Raw genomic sequence first — 24,483 nt, forward strand, 5'->3', positions numbered from 1 at the left:
CTGGAGGAGGGCATGGCTACCTCCTCCAGTGCTTGCCGGGAGAATTCATGGACAGAGGAGCCTGACAGGCTATGGTTCATGGGGCTGTAAAGAGTCAGACATGACTAAGCAGCATTCACTTCACTTCACTTCTTCACACATTACTGTAACCATGAACTTGTTTGTTTCCCCCACTAGGTGGGTCTGGCAGGAGCTGTGGCTGCTGTTCATCTGGTTGACCCTCAGATGTGTGGACAGTTGTGCTAAACTTACTCTTGTCTTCATGACACATCAATCTGGACAAGATCCTACTCTTATTTTATTCACTTATTAAGTCTACAGTCCGTGGGGTTGCAAAAAGCCAGACATGACTGAGCAACTGACACACACAAATTGTGTGTTTATTTGCTTTTATCTTCATACCCTCCTTCCATTCTTCTTTTTCCTTAGGCCACCATTGTGATGTGCCTAGTATGTATCTTTTCGTGTATATGTTCTTTCAAAATGCAGTAAAGTATTTACGTAACCATGTATTAAGTTGTATAAATTGGTATTATATGTTATTCTGCTTCTTTCAGTTTTGAGCACACATATTTAAGCCACCTCCACATTGCCATTCATGTACCTCTAATTGGCTCAATGAGTGAATGTATGAATGTGTGAGTGAGTTTTGGTGGTTCCTCAGCAGGGAGAAAATTCAGGTAGAAGGGGCAGAAAAAGCAAAGACCTGAGAAGGTAATCAGGGCTTGGGGCAATAGGTGGTTGGCATGTGTGTGAGTCACACATGTCAGGAGTGGTGGGAAGACTGAGGAAGGAGGAGGCAGTGGGATTGAGGGGCGGGGGCTCTGGTGAAGGACAAATAATCAGGAGATGTGGTAGAGATATCTAATATAAATAGACGATTGGGGCTAGTGAGGAAAATAACCTATACATCTGCTTGCTAGCTGTAGATGTTACGTCAGAGAAGACAGGGGATTATAGGATTTCAAACGGTCGTTCAGTACAGTAGTCTACCCCCACTTTGTAACTATTTACAACTAACTTTTTACCCCCTTGCTGTAACTATTTCTGATTCCCTTCTTATAACTGATTGTGGGTTGATCAAAACATTTGTTTTCATTCTTGCACCCTCTTCTGAAGCTTTTGAACAAATTATCTTCTCGATCAGCAGCTAGCCAATGATACTTAGAAATATACCTATTGATCAGTATTTCCTTGACTAACATATCAGAATTAAAGTATTGTGTTTAAAGGGTTGTTTTAAAATAATTCTTTAGAGGATTAAGCATACTGTATGTGAACAAATAAACTAGAGAAGTGTCTACTGAAGAACATCTTTCCTTTTTTTTTTTTCAGATTAACGTGTGGCAAACAGAGTTGAATCGTGTCTTGCCCTCACCCCTTTATCAAATAGAAACTTGGCTCCAGGAGGTAGAAAAGCTTATAGATGAAGATTTGTCAGTCTCCCAGGATTACAGTGAAGCCATGGCTCTAACACAAGAGAAAATTACTTTATTCCAGGTTGGCAAAGAAGAAACAAGGAAAAATCTATATTTTGTTAGAACTGTTCTTGAGGAAGACTTTTCTCCTAGAAGAAAGGGAAGGAAATATAGTGGGTATTTGAGGATGGTTTAGGTGATTCCTCTGGAGATTTTTGGGACCCAAAACGATTTGTCCAGTAAGTCCTAAAGCAACTGTAAAGTCTGGCCAAAAAGGAGAGGGGAGACTGTTTAAAACATGGGAGATTGGGTTCTCACTAAAATGATATGGAAGAATTTAATAGATGAGGTTTATAGCATTTGAGCCCACAATTGAATGGAAAATACATCTAAAAACAAAAGAATTTGATAATGCTTTTACCAGAGAAACCACAGTCTGCCTCTCTGTAAAATGTTCTAGTTTAAAACATCTACGATGGAAATATTTACTCACAACATTTTAGTTGAAAATGTAAGGGCTTTAGAATTTCTTTTAAAAAAGATGCAATGCGTGCACAGAGCAAATGAGGTTAACAAACCCTTGGTTACAGAGTTTGACAATAAATGTGGTTCATGTTATACTGAATTTCTTTTCAGAGTCTGATGGATAAATTTGACTGCCATTTGAATACTCTCCTGGCGTTTGAAAATAGAGACGAAAACCATTTGCCTTTGGTACCCCCTGAAAAATTGGAGGAAATGAAAAGACGGTTTGTACCACCATCCTTTCACCACTGCTGACATCTTCATGTATGAACACTAACACGGTTCTGCAGGCAGCAGGAAATACAGATTTGTAGATAATTTTTGACAATTAGTCTTTAGCTCTTGATAACAATTCCTTCGTGTTTTATGTAATAGTAGCATGATAACATACTTCCTCTTTTATTTCCTGGGAGGATATGGTGGTAGAAAAAGTTCTGGAGGTAGACGCAGAAACTGAGCTCTTTATCTTGGTTTTGGTCAAGTTATTATGTCTTTCTGCACATTTTCTCATTTGTAAATATAGAGTAATGGTAATCACTGTGTTCATGTCTCACAAGGAATACTAGGTGAAATGGGAGGAAGTATATGAGAGCACTTAATAAACTCCAAAAAACTATAAACTAAAGATTATTTAATTGGTGTTTGTCCACATCATCTTCTCTTTTCTCATTATTCAAAGAATGATAGTAAGAAGGTATTACCTTTAATAATGAAAGCTGTTAATATGTAAATGTGGAAATTATTGTTGTATTCTTATATGGAAGTTTTCAAATTCAGTAAAATGTTTTAGAGATTAACATTTTATCATAGAAGTTCTCAATAGGGGAATAATTTCTTCAGAACATAATTCTGTTGGGTATTTTTATCTTAGAAATAGCTGGTTTATATCTCATCACAATGTTTGTTTTACTTAAAAAAAAAAAAAAAAAGAGGTGAGGATGCATCTGAGTTCCATGTGATTAAAAGAAAATGTTAAAGCCCCAGTATTTTTTAAAATGCCAAACAGGTTTTTCACATTTGGCCAATCGTATTAAATTAAATTCTAAAACCTGCACTATCTTCCAGAATCAACAACATTTCGGGGAAAAAAGTCATTCCACGTTTAGAATTTCATTACTATGAGTGCTCAGTTCTTGGTTTGCTAGAGGAGGTGAAATCAAAATTGCTTGTTTGGAACATCAAATACGGGAGCAAAGAATCTGTGGAATTATTGCTGGAAGACTGGCATGTAAGCTACTTTATTTCATGTCTTAGACAACTGTTCTCCATGATTCTGGGTTTGCATGTTTCCTGAGCACAATATCCCTTAACTTTTCAGGTTTTGAGATGAGTTTTCTTGGTAGCTTTCGGTAGCTTAAATATTACCTAGAGAAAAAGATTATAGGTAGTCAAATGACAGACATCGAGAAGAGTAAGAAGGAGACAATAACATTATTTAGCACAACAGAAGAAACTGAGTTAACCAGGCTAAGTTACAAAATAGTTAGAGATAGTTTCAATGTTACTGCCTTTAAAAAAAATTCCTGTTTCCACCTACTGGATATCTTGCTTAATATCTTTCCCCACTCTGATATATGGTTCTATTCAAAAATTAAATTTTTCTTAGAACATTTTAATCTTAGCCTTTCAAGTTTAAAGAATGGGCAAAACAGTAAATTCTGTCTTGGAGGTTTTTCTGGGGGAGGGGTTTAGCTCTTACAATTTATAGGAAAAATTTTTGCAAATGACTTAAATATATGTGTTTATATGGTAAATTAAAACTGAAGCATCCTAGCAATGTCATTTCTATAGTTTGGCCTTATTACCCTTCTTCCTGTATCTCTGTTTTTATTTTTGACCATGTTGTGTGGCTTGCAGTGTCTTAATTCTCCAACCGTGGCTCCTGGGGCCACGGCAGTGAAAGTGCCGCATCTAACCCCTGGACCGCCAGTGCGTTCCCTGTTCCTCCGTTTTTGGAATGAGGGCCAGAAAGAAAAATCTAAGCTTATGAACATCAGTGGAAAAATTGGAAAAACATGATGAGGAAATACGTATTTACAGTTTATGATTTAAACACTGTACATTCCTGAATAGGAATCATCACTCTAAATTAGATTTTGAGTATTTTAACTTCTTTTTCCTACTTTGATTTTTCATTTTTTCATTTAAATAATCATACTGTTGCCACATAAGTGTATAATAATTGAGCTTTTAATTGTCTGTTCTTCCATGAAAGATTTTGCTTGCTTAAGACACATAACTTGGATAATGGTATTTCTCAAGGGTCTTTGGTAGATGATTGATTGTATCTATTTATTATCATGCTCAACATATCTAATAAAAATTGTTCAATATTAGTAAAGACATGAGAAAAACCAAGGTAGAACTGTGTCACTACATTAAGATAAACTTTGTCAAGTCTCGTACTTGTATATTGCTAATACTCATATGTATGTTTCTTTGACCTTAACTATCTTTCTTCATGAACTACTTACCCAAATATGTAGTATTAATTACTGTAAAGAAATTTTGGTGCCTAAGCGCTTCATCAATGTTTATGTCTCTGTCTGGATTTCTTGACACATTAAAAAAAATTGTCAATATGTTTTATTTTCATTTCCACCCCCAGAAATTTATTGAAGAAAAAGAGTTCCTAGCTCAACTTGAAACTTCGTTTCAAAAATGTGAAGAAATTCATAACAACTTGGGTAAAGCTGTATTTTCTTTTTGATGGAATGACCATCACTTAAAAATAACATTTCATTTGTTTCACTTTCCTTATGTATCTTAATGCTTTAGGAATTGGTTTTACATATATGTATATTTTGGAAAATTCTTGCATTCACTGTTAATACTGTTAGTTTACATATTTATTTTACCACTGTCAATTAGTATGCCAATATTTTTCTTAGCAGTATTATTTTCTTAATGAAAAACTGTTTTTTAAAATTGCTCTCTTGTCTTGTTAACATTATAGCTGGAGAATATCCAAATATTAGTAAGCAATATACGATGGTGAAATATCATTTTTCCATGTATAGAGAAAATATACTTAATGTGAAGTCCACTCTACAAAAAGTTCTGGCATGTTGGGCTACTTATGTGGAAAACCTTCGTTTACTAAAGGCTTGTTTTGAGGAGACAAAGAAGGAACAGATGAAAGAGGTATTTTCAGTCTTATGGCATTTGCTTAATTTCAATTTTTTTTTTTTCGTTTTGTTTGGATACCCTCGTTTTCAACCCAAAAACGAGAGACCAAGAATGAGTAAACAATTGTTGGAAAAATTCTCCAAAGTATTGGAAAGAGTTTAGGTTCTTTCTCCTATAATAGCTAAAAGGGATTTGCCTCCTTACTGTAGGTTTTATATACACACACAGAATTTTATTGAGGTGTAACCCACATACACAGGATAGCATTTGGAAGATATATTGCTTAATTCCTTGGAAAGAAAAGACATGGAGTACTGGATAGCTTATGCTGCTGCTGCTAAGTCACTTCAGTCATGCCCGACTCTGTGCAACCCCACGACAGAAGCCCACCAGGCTCCCCCATCCCTGGGATTCTCCAGGCAAGAACACTGGAGTGGGTTGCCATTTCCTTCTCCAATGCATGAAAGTGAAAAGTGAAAGGGAAGTTGCTCAGTCGTGTCCGACTCTTTGCGACCCCATGGACTGCAGCCTTCCAGGCTCCTCCATCCATGGGATTTTCCAGGCAAGAGTACTGGAGTGGGTTGCCATTGCCTTCTCTGATACATTTAAAATAAATTAATAAATTAGAAAGTTTTCTTTACATTTAGGTGAGTACCTTTCAGTTCTAAAAGCTTTCTTACTTTCTAGAGGAAGAAAAACAAAATACTTCAGATTTATGTGGAGAAGTGTGGAAAAAATTTTGGTATAATTTATTATTGTTTTTATTTGCCATTTGTGTAATAACCTGTTTTATGATTTTTCTTTGAGGTAGTTTTCTTTCTTTCATTTGCTTTCTTCTGTTGCAAATAAGTGTAGACAAACTCTCAGATTAAACATTTTCCGTATAAAAGCTAAAGATACTGAACAAAAAACAGGCTGTTCGTATGAAAGTAAAATTTCTAATAAGTGTATGAGTGCAAAAAGAATATTCGAGTGAGTCATTACTTTTCCCTATAACCTATATTGATACCCAAAATTCAAATCTTTGGCTTTCAACAGGTCTTCTGTCTTTTAAAGGTCTTTTAATGAGATTCACATTTCTTTGAAAAAATAAGACTTTAAGCCTTGCAATTTCCAAACTCGATGCTGAGATGCCCTGAGCTACCGAAGAGAACTCTTGGGTAAATTTAAAATTTGAGGGAGAAAAGCAACATCTGTCTGTTGAACAGCACACAAATTACCACTAAGCTGTTTGGACCTGACTTATTATGAATGAGAAGTGTTTGGTACTTTTTCTAGCTTAGGGAATCCTTGAAAAAATTTCTGAGACATTAAGGGGGCCATGAACTGAAAAGATTTGAAACCTTTGCTCTAAGCCTGTCAGCTGCTTAGAAAAATAGAAGAACATCACATGCTTCTTAAAAGTCCAGGATCAAGAATGATGACAGACAGCTGCTGCTGCTGCTAACTGCTTCAGTCGTGTCCGACTCTGTGTGACCCCATAGACGGCAGCCCACCACGCTCCCCCGTCCCTGGGATTATCCAGGCAAGAACACTGAAGTGGGTTGCCATTTCCTTCTCCAATGCATGAAAGTGAAAAAAATAAAGTGAAGTCGCTCAGTCGTGTCCGACTCCTAGCGACCCCATGGACTGCAGCCTACCAGGCTCCTCCACCCATGGGATTTTCCAGGCAAGAGTACTGGAGTGGGGTGCCATTGCCTTCTCTGTGACAGACAGCTAGCAGCTGCCAATTGATCCAAGGATGAAGAGGTAGCCCAACAGGGAGGGTCAGAATCTCTGCAAAACCTTCACACTTACTTTTGCTCGAAATCAAGCTCAGTGAAGATCTTTTATGAGTAATAGAAAGACAAATATTATGTCATTAAAATATTGCATTGTTTATATGTTATATAGGTTCCCTTTGAGACACTCTCCCAGTGGAATCTACAACATACTACTTTAAATGAAGTGGGAAATTTCTTATTTCAAGTCAGCAATGATGAAGTTGGATCGTCTATTTCTAAAGAACTGAAGAGGCTGAATAAAAGATGGAGAAAGCTTATTACAAAAGCTCAGCCTGTAAGGTTTTTTTTTTTTTTTTTTTTTTTGCTAACAGCTTCTTTGAGGTATAATTCACATGCATACAATTCACTCATTTAGTGTGAATTCCTCAGCGGTTCTCAGTATATTTAATGTTGTGCAAGTCATCACCATAATCAATTTTAGAACATTTTCATCACCTCATAAAGAAACTTTGTACTCATTAGCAGTCACTCCTCATTTTCTCCCAATGTCCCCAGCTTTAAAAATTGTCCTGTTCTGGGTATTTCACATAAAGGAAGTCATAAGATATGTAGTCTTTTGTTTCTGGCTTTTTTCACTCAGTGCAGTGTTTTTACAGCTCATTCATTCTGTAGTGTGCATTAGCACTTCATCCCTTCGGACCAGCAGAGCATAATCTGCTGTATGGACATGCCGCACTGTGTTTATTCGTTGACCGGTTGACGAACATTTGACTTCTTTCCACTTTTTTGACTCTTACGAACAATGCGGATATAACCATTCATGTTCAGCTTTTTCTGTGGACGTTCAGCATAGATTTTTAGTTGAACTTTATGTGCCATTAAAGAGTAACATAAGCATTTTTGCCTGTTAGATTTCAAAGCCTTTGAAAACATACAGCAAATTTTATCTTTATATTTAATATTTGTTGTTGTTGTTTAGTCCTAAGTCATGTCTGACTCTTTTGCAACTCCCCAGACTGTAGCCTGCCAGGCGCCTCTGTCTGGGGGATTTCCCAGGCAAGAATACTGCAGTGGGTTGGCATTTCCTTCTCCAGGGGATCTTCCCAACCCAGGGATGGAACCCATGTCTCCTGCATTGGCAGGCAGATTCTTTATCACCAGGCTACCAGGGAATCCCTATATTTAGTATAGTGCTTCATAAAAGCACATATTTAAAAAATAATTTTTGAACTTAAATGATTATTCTCTTATTCTTAATAATTTGAGACTGAGGTGTTGTATGGGAAATTTTATAATGTTCCTAATAAACCCTAAAAAAATTGTTTTTAATCATATATCTTAGAATAAAAGATATAAACATTACATTTCATGACATTAATTTTTCATAGGAAGTGAACCTGCCACTTATGAAATTACAAGATGAGCCCTTTCTTGACAATTCTGGAAATATTCAGCTATCCAAGGAAGAAAATCTAGCTGTTGGTTTTTCAACATATAGGTCAAGCGAACTTCCTGAAAACCACAATCAGAATATTATGGTAAATAATCATATTTTATGTAGTTCCTTTGTATTGATATATGGAAATAATTTAACTTTGCTGTTTTTTCCTTTGGAAAACAACCCATATTGTTGAAACATAGATAAGAAAGATTATTAGATAACACTTAAAGTATGGTCATTGTTCAGTAAAATGCCCAAGTGGAACCCTCACGCAGTGGTCATCAGTGCCTAAACAGTAGCCATAAGCCTCTAGCTTTTATGGTTGTAGGCTTATGGATTAAAATAAATAAAAATTTTGAAAGGAAATAGTAAATAAAAGCCCTGTGCCTCTAACTCACTGAAGAGTTTGCAGACACACAGAAGCAGTCATGCTTTCTGAGCTGTGGAAGTGCAGGTGCTGTTTTCTTCAGATTACTTCTGACTAGTACTCAGTTGTCCAGCTTTAGGCTAGCCTCTGGCCTGTCTTGCATCCTTTCTGTAAAATGGGGGGAAGTAAAATCTTTATTTCCTGCTGTGTTGTGTAATTCAGAGGGTGACTTTAGATTATAGATAAGAATATGGAAAAGAAAGAACAACAACAAGAAATCATACACATGTATGGTGTAGCTCCTGTGATTTTGGAAATATGCCCCCTTCAGAAAAATAACTTATACAACTTTAAAGAAAATACAACTTTAAAGAAATAAATTTATCTGGCTTTTGCCAGTTGCTGTGATGGAGTCCCTGTTTTCCCATCATTAGGAGACCTAATTATGGAACATCTTGAATCTGTGCACTATGCTCTTCGTATAGAAAAATACAGAATATTTTTCTCATACATTTAAAATGTGATCTGATTAAAAACAGCTTTAAGAATTTGTCATATAAAACTGTAGCATATCAACTTATAGGATACTGAGAGATTATTAATGGGAAAAGACAATTTTATTGAAATTTGATTCTGATATTTCACAACTACTGTTACCAATGGCTAGCTGTATTTAATTAAATTGTATACCAGTTTTAGAAATGTGTTTATAGAGTCAATACTATAATTTTCTAAGCTCTAATCTTTCCTGTAAAATGGAAATAATAGTAACTAACTGATAGGAATGATATCCTTAAGAAGATTTTGTGAATAAATCTCTTAATTTTTAAAGTATTTATATTATCATAATGTATCATTATCATGTCCAAAAAGTAGATCTTAAATCATTAAAATATGTTGATTTAGCACTCTCAGGGGGAAAAAAGCGATATAATGTGTTTATTTTTATTTTTTTGGCATAAAAGTTCAGTATGCATTTTAACTAACTTTTATAAAGATGCTATTAAAACATTGAGTTTAAAAAGCAGCCATTGTTTTTGAGACTTTAACTGTTAAATTAATTTAATGGTAAATGATACCATTTTCTCGAGTGATAATTTTGAATGTTGTAGGCTGGGGAAGTACATGAAAAAGAAAATGAAGACTTTTCAGGGCCACTGAAAGTGGCTAAAGAGGTTGAAAAGCTCATTGGACAAGTGGAAACCTGGGAGGCAGAAACCACGTCTGTTTTGGATCTTCTGAGACAGCAGGATGATGTAGAGACCTCAGTGGAAGAATCTTTGCAGGTATGACTGTAACAGCATTAACAAGACAGCTTTTGTGGCTGTAGGCTTATGGATTAAGATAAAAAGTTTTAAAGGAAATAGTAAATAAAACCACTGTTTGAATTTTCTTTGTTGGGGTTTTTTTAAAAAATGACATGGAATCTCAACCCTGGATCATTTGCTGTGATTTTGCCTGAAGACAGAGGATAGAGTTGAAGACTAATAATACCTGAGGAATTTAAATTCTTGAACTGATTTTCCCAGCTCCAGAGTGGAGATTAAAATATTCTCTTTCATCAGAGGGCAATGAGATGAGTGAGTTCAGTCTTCCTATAGCTCAGGGCAGTGTGAATATAAGAGACGATGCAATCTACTCTTGGAAAGCTCAGCCCCTGTGGAAGCCACTTTCCTTTCTTACCTGATGCAGGGAGGGGGCTGCATGTTGTTAAAACTCTGTTCTGTCTTTATTCTCAGGCAGTTGACGCATTGAAAAGCAATGAGGCAAGAGTGTATTTTAATATCACTCAGTTCTTCCTGGAAAGAAGTTACAATTGAGGTTTTACTGAGTTCCAGCTCAGCTATGAAATTTATAGAGCATGTCATACATTATAGCAAGATTGCAAGTTCTAGGAATAAAGAATTACTTGTTTAATTCTTTTGACTTTTGAAATTCTTTTCTACATTTTGAAAAGGTGTATATGAATAATTCTGTGTTTCATTGTTCATAAGAGTAATACCTTTCCTTGCTCTGAAAATATTATGTGAACTTAACCTGTGCCATCTGCTGGTACTTTTCTAATTTTATTTATCTATTTATTTTTGTAACTGGAATTTCTTTTAGTGTAATAAATGAGTGATAAATGAAAAACTCAGTATTTTTAAAATATTGAATTTTTAAAAAAATCAAAGGTGTTAAACAGTGAAAACACAAACATGCTGGAATATACTTCTGGTAAGAAAAAGTTAAGTAAAACTTATGGTTGCTGGGAGGAAGGAGATGGGGGAAGGGATACTTAGGGAGTTTGGGATGGACAGATATACACTGCTAGTTTTAAAATAGATAACCAACAAGAACCTACTATGTGGAACAGGGAACTCTGCTCAGTGTTATATGACCTGAACGGGAGGGGAGTTTGAGGGGAGAATGGATACATGCATATGTTTGTCCCTTTGCTTTCCACCTGAAACTGTCACAACATTGTTAATCGGTTATACTCCAATACGAGATAAAAAGTTTGATGAAACAAAAAAAAATGAACAAAGGTAGATCTTTATTGGATCAAGGTATATTGTTAATCAAGAAATACAAGTTGCTGAACAGTATGGGTCATGTGTTTTTAGTATTTTAATACTAAAACTCTAAATACTTTTAGTGTTTTTAAAAACAGTTGCCTTTTGTACTTTATACTTTTAAATCTATAGAAAAATATCTGTGAGCCCTCCTCTGAGTGTATTTCCTGGTACATAGTAGATATAAAGTACATATTTTTTAAATGAATATGCAAATGATTGATTAAATGACAAGGGAGGGATGGGGAAGAAGAAAAACTTTTTATTCATGTGCTCTACTTCTATTCTTGTTGAAGTATTTTACAGGAACTTTTGTTACTTTTATAATTAAAAATAGAAAAAATTGAAATTACAAATCAATGTGCTCATTTCAGAACATTTAAATAATTTATAAAAGTATAAAGTGAAAGTGTTAGTCACTCAGTCATGTCTGACTCTTTGTGATCCCCTGGACCATGGATCCATGGGATTTTCCAGACAAAAATACTGGAGTGGGTTGCCATTCCCTTATCCAGGGAATTTTCCTAACCCAGGGGTCAAACCCCGGTCTCCTGCATTGCAGGCAGATTTTTTACCATCTGAGCCACCAGGGAAGCCCATAAAAGTGTAAAGAGGAGAATAAAAATCACCACAATTCCTCTGTTCTATGATAAATAAGATCAATATTTCCATAGTTGATATCACACAATATAATTTATATTTTATAGAAATATACCTATGCCACCTCTGAGTTGTAATTTAAAATTTTTTTGTTATTTTGATAACTGAAAAGTGGTGCCCCATTATTTTAATTTGTAACTTATTTGATTACATGTAAGGTTGAACTGTCTTTCATATATTCATTAGCCATTTGTTTCCATGAATAATGTCTTTGTATTTTCTGAATTTTCTTTGGGATCTTAGTATTTTTTTAATTGAATTTATAAGCTCTCTGAATCATGACTCATTTTCATTTGTATGGCAAATATATTTACCAAGTTGTTGACTTTTAAGTTATTTTATTTTACATACAAAATTTTTGTATTTTTATAGTCATTTCTGCCTTTAAAGGCCCTCCAAACCACCCAGGGAGCAGATCAGTTTTCATGGATAATTTCTTCCCTTTCTAGTTTCATGTTTTATATATAATTTTCTAATTCATCTGAAATTTATTTTTGGCATCTTGTAAAAAGCATGGTTCTAAAAAGATGTTTTTCCAACAGCTGTTTTCTCCAGTAGCATTTATTGAACTCCTTTCTGACTGATTTGACTAAATGAATAATTTCACTTTAAGGTTTATTTCTACTCTCTCAACTTATTTTCTCTCTATCGGCATTGTATTCCTCTAGTCTTTATTTTATCTAAGTGCTTAGTGTTTAAGAATAATACACAAAAGACTATGTTGCTCAGAATCTGATTGTATTAATATAAATTTAAAAATGAATTTTAAAAATAACTTTTTTAGAATATAAATTTGCCTCATTTTGGATTAACAGTTAACTTTTTATGATTTCCTGATGAGATTAATAATATGTTTAACATATAATCAGAATATTTATTGTTATCTCACTCTACTTATAGCATCTTATTGCCAAAGGCTCTATGTATGAAGAGCTTGTATCTAGAATTGAAGACACTTTACAAATGGATGTACAACATGTTTCAAGTCAGGAGTCTCTCCAACATGTCCTCACAGCTGGACTTCAGGCAAAGATTCAAGAAGCTAAAGAGAAAGTCCAGGTCTCTCTTTAATCTTCCCTATTTACTGAATTTAGTCTTTAAAACCAAGTAGTCAATGGGAGGGCAGGACAGAGAAGGGGATTGCCTTGTAGTTTGAAAATTTTTTGCAAAATATTAATTTTCCCTTTTATTTCTTTATAATTTAGAGCATGTTGGAAAATATCAATATAGTAAATAGAATATTCTTATGTCTAGTGGGAAAATATGAGTTGCTACTCAAGCTGTTTTTCAATTTATGAGTTTTCTAAGAAGTTTGGCCAAGTGTTATGTTGACAATTTTCTGTCATTACAGATCAGTATGATAAAATTAGTAGCTGTGTTGAAGAACTCAACTGATGTTTCCCAAGACCTGGATGTCAGGCTGAAGGTGGAAGAAACACAGAAGGAACTTGAATCATACATTACAAGGGCTGAGCAGCTACTTGGGCAAAAAGAGAGCCAGAGGGGACTAATTACAAAATACAAGGTGGGGCTGTTTCAACTATCACATGTAGGGCATTTTTCATTACCTCATTTACAATCAAGATGTTTCCATCACTGTAATTATAATGAAGTTATCATAACTTTAAAAAAGTCCTAGTTTTCTATATTGTTCCCCAGAGACTCTTAAACATTCAAGTGATTTTTTAAATTCAAATTTTACTGTAGACTCACTGAATGAATTCAGTGATATAGTGTACAAAGCATGGCTGACTCTATGACACTGAGCAAGAATTTGATTTCTCTGGCTTTTTTAATCAATAAAATGGACATAATAATTCTAGTCCTATTCAACTGCCAAATAAATGAAAACAAGATATGTGAAGAAGCTTTGAGCGGTTAAAATTCCCCAAATGTAAAATAAAATTATTATTAAAATACTTTAATCAAAGTTACTAGGGACATATACTTATCAGCAGTTAAAGATCCAGTAATACTTTGCATGGAGACAGTGTTTGGTTGACTTCATGGTTTGATAGGCAGCTTAAGATGGTATCAAAATCAATGGTAAAAACTACTATGTATAAAATAAATAAGCTCCAAGGATATATGTGCAGCATAGAAAATATAGCTATTATTTTATGATAACTTTAAATGGAGTGTAATCCATAAAAATATCCAATCACTCTGTTGTACACTTGAAACTAATGTAATATTGTAAATCAGTTATACTTAAAAAAGAAAGATATGTCCAAGCATATCTAAAGCAGAGACTCACTATTAATTAATACTGGGAGGCACTGGGAGATATGAAATAAAAGTAAAACAAGGTCTCTACCCTTAGACATCGGAGAGGTAGAGAAATATATGTTCCTTCATTCATCCATTCAACATTTACTAAATTTACTGAACATTTTAAATGGGCTAGGCATTTTGGGAGAGATAAAAAGAAGTAAATCCAAAGCAGAAATAGACTACCAGGCATAAAAAGCAAACTTATGTTTACTAAAGGGGATAGCAGGCTGGGGAGATAAATTAGGAGTTTGGGATTAACATATACATACCTCTATATATAAAATAGATAATCAGCAAGGTCCTACTGTATAGCATGGGCAACTCTACTCAATATCTTGTAATAACTTCAGTATCTTATAATAATAGAAAATAATCTAAAAAATAATATATATATTATTTTATATATATATATATATATATAACTGAATCACCTTGCTGTACACTTCAAAGTAACACAGTATTGTAAATTAACTAAACTTTAATTTTTTTAAACAAAGATGAAGTCAATCAGTACTCTGTGCTACTGCACCCAGTCTTTCCAGGAAAAGGGACTCCTCCAGCAGCCTCTCTTAATCCTCCTTGTGGCCTCCTCCTCTTGTCTGGGTTCAACCCTCTTTTGGCTTTCTGGACTGTTAACCATACTGGACCATAGCACCAGCTATTTCAACACTGCTTCTCCCACAACCATCTTATTCTGTTTGCACCTTGTCAGCCACCAGCTTTGCCCAGTTCCCACTGTCTTTTTTTTTCTCCCAGTTTTACTCCTGGAATGCTGAGAGCGCTGAACTGAGCTTGAGTCAGTGGTTCTTGTAAATAATCACTAGGCTGGATTTCAAGAGGACAGATACAGTCAGCTGAGGAAAGAGGGAAGGGAAAGAAAAAGCAGAGGCCTCAGGCCCCTTCTCTACCAGAGGGAGGAATTACAGTGTTAGTGTTCATACCACTTTCCTCTTCCTGCCCTTCTTCCTTTTGAAATCTGAAGCCAAGGCCTCCTCCTTTTTGTCTCTGTCATTTAGTAAAATAGTCCCATTTTCACAGCGGAAGCAGAATCCGTGCCTTGCTAGTTACTGCCCTGAGGCCCCAGGGACTCCTGGGACACATGAGTGGCAGGAGTTCCCTGCCCGCACATGGGGCTAGCATGTCTTCCCTTTCCATAAATCTAGCAGTCCTCACAGAGGCTTTAGAGGAGGTCCCTGAGGCTCAGACTGTACCTTTTCTGCACGAGACCCATGATAAATATGTAATAAGTAAATGAACAAATCTCCAGCCTGCTTCATTGCTTTCTCCCTCAGAATTAGTTTCATCTTCTTGTCTCTTATAGATTTTTCTGCCCTTTCTTAGACACTAAACTATTTTCTGTTCTGTTGTTTGATGGTTGCCTAAGCCGGGTTTCTGTTCTTACAGAGTATTATTGCCAGGCAAGATCCTGTAAGAGTAGGTAAGTGTGAGATGAGGAGCAGGCACGTTCCAGTCTATGGGACTGCCACTGGTGTGGGCCCTAAACAAGCCTTTGAAGTCCATGAGAGGATGTCGCCTCCTTGCAGCATAAAGTGATTATGCACAGTATTAAACATTTGCCACATTACCCCTACTATAAACTGTGTCTTATTGCAACACTGATATCTAATACAAGCTGGTATACTCTTTGGACTGTATTACTTATGAAGTGTGGTCATCTGCTCAATACTTAAGAACTTTAGAGGATACTTTGCCAGTGGCTCATAATAACAAGCCTTTTAATTGTTTATGAAAGGGACCAAAAACTATTTGGAATATCAAAAGGAAGTCTCTGTCTTGGCCTCAAAGGTGTAACTATGTTTGAATAATAAATATTTGCAGTTCTTTTCAAAAGAAATCAAAGCATACAAAAGGGAGATCAAAAAAAAAAATCAAAAAAAAACCCAAAAGGGAGATCACCTTCAATCTACACCTAAAAATCTCCCCTAAATCTTCAAGTAGTCTCCATGGAGTCCTTTCCTGGTTCTCCCTGTTAAAATTCTCTAAAATTCTACTGGTTAAATTAGCTTTGATAACATGGCCGTAGAATAAGGCTTTCATGCTCTTGTTTGTGGTTTTTGTTTGTTTGTTTGTTTAGGAAGCACTGATAATTTCTAATACTAAAAGTCTGGCCAAGTATTTGAAAGCTGTTGAAGAACTGAAAAATAATGTAACTGATGATGTAAAGCTGTCTTTGGAAGAAAAGAGTAGAGACATTTGTGCCAAGTGGGAGGTAAGAACATGCATGTATGTCTGGGGCTTATGATCCTGATATTGATCCTGATATTAATATATACACATGTAGAGTTTCATAGAAAATATGGGTAGGCTTTGGTGGCAGACAGACCTGGATCCAGCAGCTAATGAATGAACTTGAGCAAGTTGCTTAGCTCCTAGGAGTTTTATTGATGAATTGGGAAAAACCTCACTGACTTGGCAGGAGTGTTGCAAGGCTTTATATAAAGCACCTACCACAGAGATTGTTTTTGCTAAATGTTATTGAGTATTAAATATGTGTGTGAGTATATGAAGAGAGAGAGAATAAAGTAATATAATTGAATGTCTACTGTTAAAGGGTTTCTTAAAACACATTTTAAAATAATCTTTTAATTTTAGAACAATTTTAGATTTACAAAATTATTAAAAAGGTAGTAATGATACAGAGAATTCCAGTGTATGCATGCCCAGTTTCCCCAGTTATTAATATATTAATATAGTAAATTTGTCATAAGGGACTAATAGTACATTATTAACTAAAGTTTAATTTCCACCTAATGTCCTTTTTCATCTGTTACGGAATCCCATTCAGGATATACATTGTAGTTACTTGTTATTTCTCAATAGGCTTATAGCTCTATATTTTATATATATTTTCTCCCAGTCTACCTCTTGTCTTTTAATTCTAACCATGTCTTTCACAGCTGAAACACATTTTTAGTTATTAGAAAGAAAAAAAATGTTTATGAGTTTTAAAACATCCTCCCCAAAGATATATGCATGAATCAGAATTACACATAAATTCATTTCTATGCTTGGTTACCACAAATATTTTCATTTTTTAATGGAAATCTTCTCAATATATCCTGTTTCCATGGTTAATATGTGTCTTTGATTTTTTTTAATAGTCTCTTCATCATGAAATGTCCCTGTATATTCAACAACTAAAAATAGACATTGAAAAAGGAAAACTTAGTGATAGTATTGCAAAACTTGAAAAGCAAATTAATAAAGAAAAGAAGCTAATTCGCAGAGGAAGGACCAAGGGTCTCATCAAAGAACATGAGGTAAAAACCTGTTTTCATTCAAGTTTTGTCATCACTGTGGGGTTTATCCTAAATGGTTTAGTAAGTCCTTGGCTAGGATTAAAACTGCTCTGAAAATTACCTCAGCGCTTTTGTCCCCTGGGGTTCATCCCTTCTGCAGTTGAAGCTCTATCTAACCAGAGCCTGCGTGTCTTGTTTTTTAGAGGTGAGAAGAATTCAGCATTGACTTAATTTTTTTTTTTTTTTTTTTCCATATATCTCAGTGCCCCTTGTCCTCAAGACTCTGGTTACAAACATGTCACCGTCTGTTGAAGTTCCCGTAGTTACTTTTGTAAGGCCTCGGCATCCTCTGAAGCACAGCTTTTGTGAAAGATAGCAAATCAGGATATAAACCAGCCTGGGCCATCTTATGGTCTGTTTTTGGTCCTCATCCTGTTTGATTGCTTTCGTATATTTGACAGTCCCGACCCCTCTTTTCATTTAAACTTTCTACTGCTGTGGCTCTCTCAATATCCATCTCTCTTCCATTTTATTATTTTGCGGGAGATCCTTCTTTTTACATGTTCTTCACAAATTTTCCTTTTTTCTTCTGATATCCCAAAGCTTTTGTTCTGGGGTCTCTGTTCTTGGCTAATCTCATGCTTGCTCCTGGTGACTGTACGTACTTTGGTGCTTTAACTGCCCTCTCTGCAAGGAAAAGCCCAGATCCTTATCTCCAGCTGAGTCCTTTCCCCTGAAGTCCAGATTGTGTCTCTGAGTAGTAGATACCACCAGTGTTCTTCAGAGACCTCCACTTCAGCATGTCCAAAACCAGCCAATCTTATCTCAGACTTTTCTTCCTCTAACACATCCTGGTTATCAAAGACATCGCCGTCTCAGAACTCCCTCCCCCCTTCCTCTTCCCTCTTCCCTCAGCCTTGGAGTCAGCTGCCAGGTCCCATCTGTTAATCTTCAGAAGAGCTGCTGCTTCTCCTTCCTTTCCATCAGTGTTGCTACTTCCCTTAACCTGGGTTATTTTTTCAGTGCGATGGTGGTGGCATCATTTTCTGGTCCCGTCATGAGAGTGACCCATTGAACCCCCCTTACTCTCAGGACATCTCTGAACTCCTCAGAACTCCATGCAGGCCCTTCACCGTGTGGCCCCAGGATACACCTTCAGTGCCCCTTCTGCCACGCTAGACTCCACGTCCTTTTGGAACATCTGGAGCTTTTCCTGTCTTGGCTGCTCCTTCTGTTAGGCACGACCCCTCTCTCCTTTTCCTTGGAGGACTCCGTGCATGTTCTTTCAACCTCTAGCCCAGATGGTTCCCTCATGTGAAGGGGTTTTCCTCTGACTGCTTAAGGCAGGAGGTGTCTCTTGTCATGCTGTTTGCTCATTATTTGTGTGGTTACTGTGGGGAAGGAACAAGCTTTCCTCGACGGTTTAAGATCCTTGGTTGGATCTGGAAATTGAACTGACAAAGACAGATTAACAGGAGAAAAGCATACATATTTCCTTGAATTTTTTTAATGTGCATTGGAAACTTCATAAGGGCATAATGACCCAAAGAAGTGACTGGAGCAGGAATCTTGTGTACCTTTCAGACAAAGAAACAATACATTTGTGAAGAATTGACAAGACAGAGAAGTTTGGGCTAGGGGTAGTGAAATGGTGAAGAAATAACTAGGAAGAGAAACGTTATGGTACAAGGTTTCTTGCACATTCCTGTGGTCCCATCTCTGGGCTGATAAAACTCTGTCTCCAGTAAAAGGAGCTTTATTTCTTGCCTTTAGGCAGAAAAGGAGAAGCCTTTTCTGTTTTATTTTTTGACCACACTGTGCAGCTGGCCGGATCTTAGTTCTTGAACCAGGGATTGAACCCTGGGCCCCAGTAGTGAAAGCACTGAGTCCTAGCCACTGGACCGCCGGGGAATTCCCTCTGCATTTACTGCTGCTGCTGCTTTTTTAAAAAATATTTGTTTATTTGTTTGGCTATGTCAGGTCTTAGTTGCAGCATGAGGGATCTCGGTTGTGTATCCAGGATCCTTGCCGCTAATGGACTCGAGTTGTGTCTCATGGGCTCCAGAACTCTAGGGAGTCATAATGAAGAATAATATAGACATATAGTTGGCAGTTGGCCCTAAAGGGATTCGCCACAGCCTAATGATGGAGTGAAGGAAACCAGAACATGTCATCCCAACATATGCCTCTCTGACACACAAGGAAATTTTTTTTAATTGAAGCATGGTTAATTTACAGTGTTGTGTTAGTTTCTGCTATGTAGACGAGTGATTCAGTCATATGTAATTCCCTCTGCATTTACTGCTTCTTTTTAAAAAATATTTATTTATTTACATATTGTATATATTGTTCTTCATTATAATTTATGACATGAAAATTATTTTTTGCTGAAGGCAAGTATGAAGCAGAAAAGGGACTTCCTTGATGGTTTAGTGGTTAAGGATCCACCTTCCAATGCAGGGAAAATGGGTTCAGCCCATGGTTGGGGAACTAAGATCCCATGTGAAGTGAAGTAACTAAGCCTGTTCACCCCCACTACTGAAGCCCTAGAGTTCCAGAGCCCATGAGACACAACTAGAGTCCATTCACCACAAGGATCCTGGATACACAATGGAGATCCCTCATGTCGCAACTAAGACCTGACATAGCCAAGTAAATAAATACTTTTTAAAAATAAGAGAAAAAAACAAGAAGTAAATGCAGAGGGAGTTTTATATATATATATATATATATTATATATATATATATGACTGAATCACTTGTCTGTATAGCAGAGACTAACTCAACATTGTAAATTAACCATGCTTCAATTAAAAAAATCTCCTTTCGTGTCAGAGAGGCATATGTTGGGGTGACATGTTCTGGTTTCCTTCATTCCATCATTAGGCTGTGGTGAATCCCTTTAGGGCCAACTCTCTCATCTTTGTTTCCAGTGCCCACTCCCACACCAGGCACACTGGAGGGGCTTATAAAAGAATGTGTTGTTAAAGCCACACACATCTGTTCATTTCTAATCCTCATGGACTAATCATGTAAACTCATCGGAAACACATTTCCCACTTTATTTCCTCAATCAGGCCTGCTTTTCTGAGGAAGGCAGCCTGTACCAGCTTGATCATCACATGGATGTCCTGCGGGAGCTGTGTGAGGAGCTGACTTCTCAGAAGAGTCAACAAGAAGTGAGGAGAGCGCTCAAAGATTACGAGCAGAAGATAGAGAGGCTTCGGAAATGTGCTTCCGAGATTCATATGACACTGCAGCCCACCTTGGGAGGCACATCGAAAAACAAGTTAGTGCCTCATGAGAATAGCTACATATGAGGGAGAAATAAGATAAAGCCTTTTGTGAAGGCACATGACACTGAACATTATTTATTCTCTCTTAGGCTTCATTTTTTTCTCCTGATATCTTAATATGCAATTTTGATTCCTTCCTAGGGGAACCACGGATGCATCTAAGAATGGAGGAGGGAATACCCTCAGCGAGGTGCCATCTGCAAAATCAGACAATCAGCCGTCAGCTGAAAAGGTGTTAAATCTGGATAATGTGTTTTAGAAGTAAACCCAATAAGAAAAAATACCAAGAGTACAATAATCCACTTCTCATTGAGTGTTGGTTTTAATTATCTGATTGTTTCTATCAGCTGAGAATTCTCACTTAAATAATGTAAGGAAGATTGCTTTTCAAAGAATTAGAATACAACAAACCAAAGCCAGGACAATCATACTTGATTGTCCCCTGAGGACACAAACAGTTCTTTCCAAAAGTGACCATTTTGAAACATTACGAATACATGCTGCCTATGTGCGTTACTTTTGAGAACACAAGAAGGTTGAGCTTAATCTGCACAGATGCTTCAGCATCAGAGATGAACTAGTTCATTTGTCATGTATTTTTTTTTTGTCATTTGTCTTTTTATCATTATAATGTCTTTTACTTTCTTTGGGAATTGGATTTTCTAAATTGTTGAGTTCTAGCTTAGTGGGGATTTGCTGTGAATCTAGGCCGCCAGTCAGAAGGTGTGGGGCAGGAATGAGGTGTACTTGTTTCAGAGGTCTGCTCCTATTGCTATGCTGTGCTTCTGTCTGCCCTTGACCATGGATGGCTATGTGGTCACAAGCAGAGACAATGCTTAGGGGTTGGGAGAACTCCTCTATCCTGCTGGCATACCAATTAGAAGGTGAGAATCAGCCTGATAAATCTCCTGTGTCCTACAGGAAGACCTGTCTCTGAGCTAAAGTGTGGGGTATAAAGAATCAGTGATATCCATTTGTATCACAAAACTGTTTATTTTTTCCAGGCTATTAAGTATATTGAAGATAGTATGTTTACTCTTTTGTGTATTTGCTTAGGCAATGGAATTGGTTCAGAATTTTAACCTGGAATCCAAGTTGAAGCTGCAACAGGAGGAAAGCATCATGGAGAAATATGAAAAGGGTCACAGTACCTCTATTGACAGTTTACTAGAGAGGTAAACTGTTTTTTAAAAAAATATTTTTATTTGAAGTATAGTTGATTTACAGTATTGTGTTAGTTTCAGGGGTATGGAAAATGATTCAGCTATACGTACATACATATATATGTATATATTCTTTTTCAGATTCTTTTCCCTTATAGGTTATTAAAAATATTGGTATAGTTCTCTGTGCTATACAGTAAATCCTTGCTGGTTATCTATTTTATGTACAGTATTGTGTATATGTTATGGAGAGGCAAACTCTTTTAAACAACTAGAAAATCCAGCAAAAATCTTTTATCAGTGCAGATACAGTGTACTTTAAAAAGTTTTTCTTTTCCTTTAGTCATAATTTTTGTCTGTAGTCCAATATCTTAAGCAGAAATTCCCTGGGCTTTCCTCATGGACAATTGACAGTAATTTAAAAAATTTGGGGGTCTAATTTAAAAACTCAAGTAACTTTGCATTTAATTTTTTTCCAGGTATGATACACACAAAGGCACTCTTGAACTTTACCTGCAAAACAGCATTGCCAGAATTACTTCTGATTTCTCTAGTGACAAGGAAAGGAGTAGTGTTTGTCTACAGGACAAACTGACAGATCTACAGGTAAATACTGAAAATATACTAGAGGAGTTTTATCTTTATTAGAAAATAATGTCACCGTAGGGTTTCCCTGGGGGTCCAGTGGTTAAGAATCTGCATGTCAGTGCAGGGGACATGGGTTCAATCCCTGGTCTGGGAAGATCCTACATGCCATGGGGCAGCTAAGCCTGTGTGCCACAACTGCTAAAGCCTGTGTGCTTAGAGTCTGTGCTCAACAACCACGAGAGAAACCACCCCAAGAGGAGAGTAGCTTTGGTGCCCACAACTAGAGAAAGCCCATAGGCAGCAGTGAAAACCCAGGGCAGCCACAAAGAAATAATACATAAAAACAAATAAATCTTTTAAAAAAATCCTAAAAAATCTTTATTACAAAAGAAAATAATAGCACCCTAAGTATAGAAAATAAAGACACCCTAAGTATTACACCACCATTTTTGTTGAGGTCCCAGATGCTAGATGTTTCTGAAGAATGTTCTGTCACCCATTTTCAGAAAGACACCCCAACCCAGTGAAGAATTTGGTTTCAGGTCCTAATTTATTGCTTATGCTCTAATTTGATATTTTATCAGAAGTTTGGATTCTGTTTGGAATGGAGATGAAATTGGATGAAACAATATGTTTGAAGTTTATTTCAACCAATACACCTTCTGGTTTGCTCTAAAATTAAGGATATGTGAAAAATCAGCCACTCTGAATTTCTGTTTCAGCCAGCTATCACCTTACCTGAACTGTCACATTATCTGTTTGATGTTGGTCAGTAAGGAAGGGGCAGGTAGTGGAGAGAGTGTTCACAGTATGTGATGGGTGACCTTATGGAGAGCCTTCAGAGGAAGTATTGCATCTGACTCAGCAGCTGCAGAAAAAACAATTTATCTAGTGGTGGGCATACCAATTGTAAGTTCTACAAATAAACATCTTCCTTGGACTTCCCTGGTGGTCCACTGATTGAGAATTTGCCTGCCAATGCAGGGAGCATGGGTTCTGATCCTTGGTCTGAGAGGATTCCACATGCCACAGGGAAAATAAGCCCAAGCGCTGCAACTACTGAGTCCGTGTGCTGTAAATACTGAACCCTACTTGCCTTAGAGCCCACGCTCTGCATCAAGAGAAGCCGCTGCAGAGAGAAACCCATGCAATGCAACTACAGAGTAACCCCCCACTTGCTGCAACTAGAGAAAGCCTATGCACAGCAGTGAAGACCCAGTACAACCAAAAATTAATTAATTAATTTTTAAAAGTCTGTTTCTTATTTAGAAGATAATCGGCATTACTGTGCAGCACCCTTGTATGCTTGGAGGTACATTAGAGTGAACCCTTAGAGAAGGCATATCCAGTGGAGAAAAGGCCATGGGTGCTTCCTTCAATGCCTCTAATATTTTCTAGTTATCTTCCTTTTAAGATGCCAGTTCCTGAGTCACATTCTACCAAATGGCTCCTTTCTATTTTCCGTCTGAACAAGCAAAATTCATGTGTGAAAATCTCTGTTGTTCAAGTGATGAATTTAGTATGTTTTCATCACAATTAAGAAATCGCCTTTGAGACCTTATTCCTATGACTGAATAATAAGTTGATTAGAAAAACTGTACTAAATCCTTGGGGAAAGTGAAGGACAAATGATGCTGATGAACACTCAGATTTTATAGCAGTGCCTTCTTTTTTAAAAAATAGAACCAAGAGAAAGATTTGGAATAGTATAGAATTTTAGTACTCTTGCCTGGAAAATCCCATGGATGGAGGAGCCTGGTAGGCTGCAGTCCATGGGGTCGCTAAGAGTCGGACATGATTGAGCAACTTCACTTTCACTTTTCACTTTCATGCATTGGAGAAGGAAATGGCAACCCACTCTAGTGTTCTTGCCTGGAGAATCCCAGGGACAGGGGAGCCTGGTGGGCTGCCGTCTATGGGGTCGCACAGAGTCGGACACGACTGAAGTGACTTAGCAGTAGCAGTTAGATGTTTGATAATAAATCATAAATTAATTTTATTCACTTCTTATTTGACAGAAATGATTCTGTTTTGCTTCAGTTTTAGTTTAAGGAGAAAAATGATTATCTAGATAAAACTAGAA

The 24,483-nt window shown here is 36.6% G+C and overlaps 1 protein-coding gene across 9 annotated transcripts in view; it reads left to right on the forward strand.

The window, feature by feature from the left end:
* Positions 1-24,483, forward strand: part of SYNE2 (spectrin repeat containing nuclear envelope protein 2) — a 325,236-nt gene that overhangs the window by 104,384 nt on the left and 196,369 nt on the right. For all 9 annotated transcript variants that reach the window (XM_070796701.1, XM_070796700.1, XM_019969038.2 and 6 more), the window contains 16 exons: positions 1,336-1,500; positions 2,055-2,167; positions 3,009-3,171; positions 4,552-4,630; positions 4,900-5,087; positions 6,966-7,130; positions 8,185-8,334; positions 9,717-9,890; positions 12,720-12,878; positions 13,171-13,344; positions 16,189-16,323; positions 17,216-17,374; positions 20,431-20,642; positions 20,791-20,881; positions 21,706-21,824; positions 22,292-22,418. In XM_070796701.1, coding sequence (XP_070652802.1) covers positions 1,336-1,500; positions 2,055-2,167; positions 3,009-3,171; positions 4,552-4,630; positions 4,900-5,087; positions 6,966-7,130; positions 8,185-8,334; positions 9,717-9,890; positions 12,720-12,878; positions 13,171-13,344; positions 16,189-16,323; positions 17,216-17,374; positions 20,431-20,642; positions 20,791-20,881; positions 21,706-21,824; positions 22,292-22,418 — 2,373 coding nt within the window. The remainder of the gene's footprint in view (positions 1-1,335; positions 1,501-2,054; positions 2,168-3,008; positions 3,172-4,551; positions 4,631-4,899; positions 5,088-6,965; positions 7,131-8,184; positions 8,335-9,716; positions 9,891-12,719; positions 12,879-13,170; positions 13,345-16,188; positions 16,324-17,215; positions 17,375-20,430; positions 20,643-20,790; positions 20,882-21,705; positions 21,825-22,291; positions 22,419-24,483) is intronic.

Source organism: Bos indicus, chromosome 10, assembly GCF_029378745.1.
Source record: "Bos indicus isolate NIAB-ARS_2022 breed Sahiwal x Tharparkar chromosome 10, NIAB-ARS_B.indTharparkar_mat_pri_1.0, whole genome shotgun sequence".
Lineage (NCBI taxonomy): Eukaryota > Metazoa > Chordata > Mammalia > Artiodactyla > Bovidae > Bos > Bos indicus.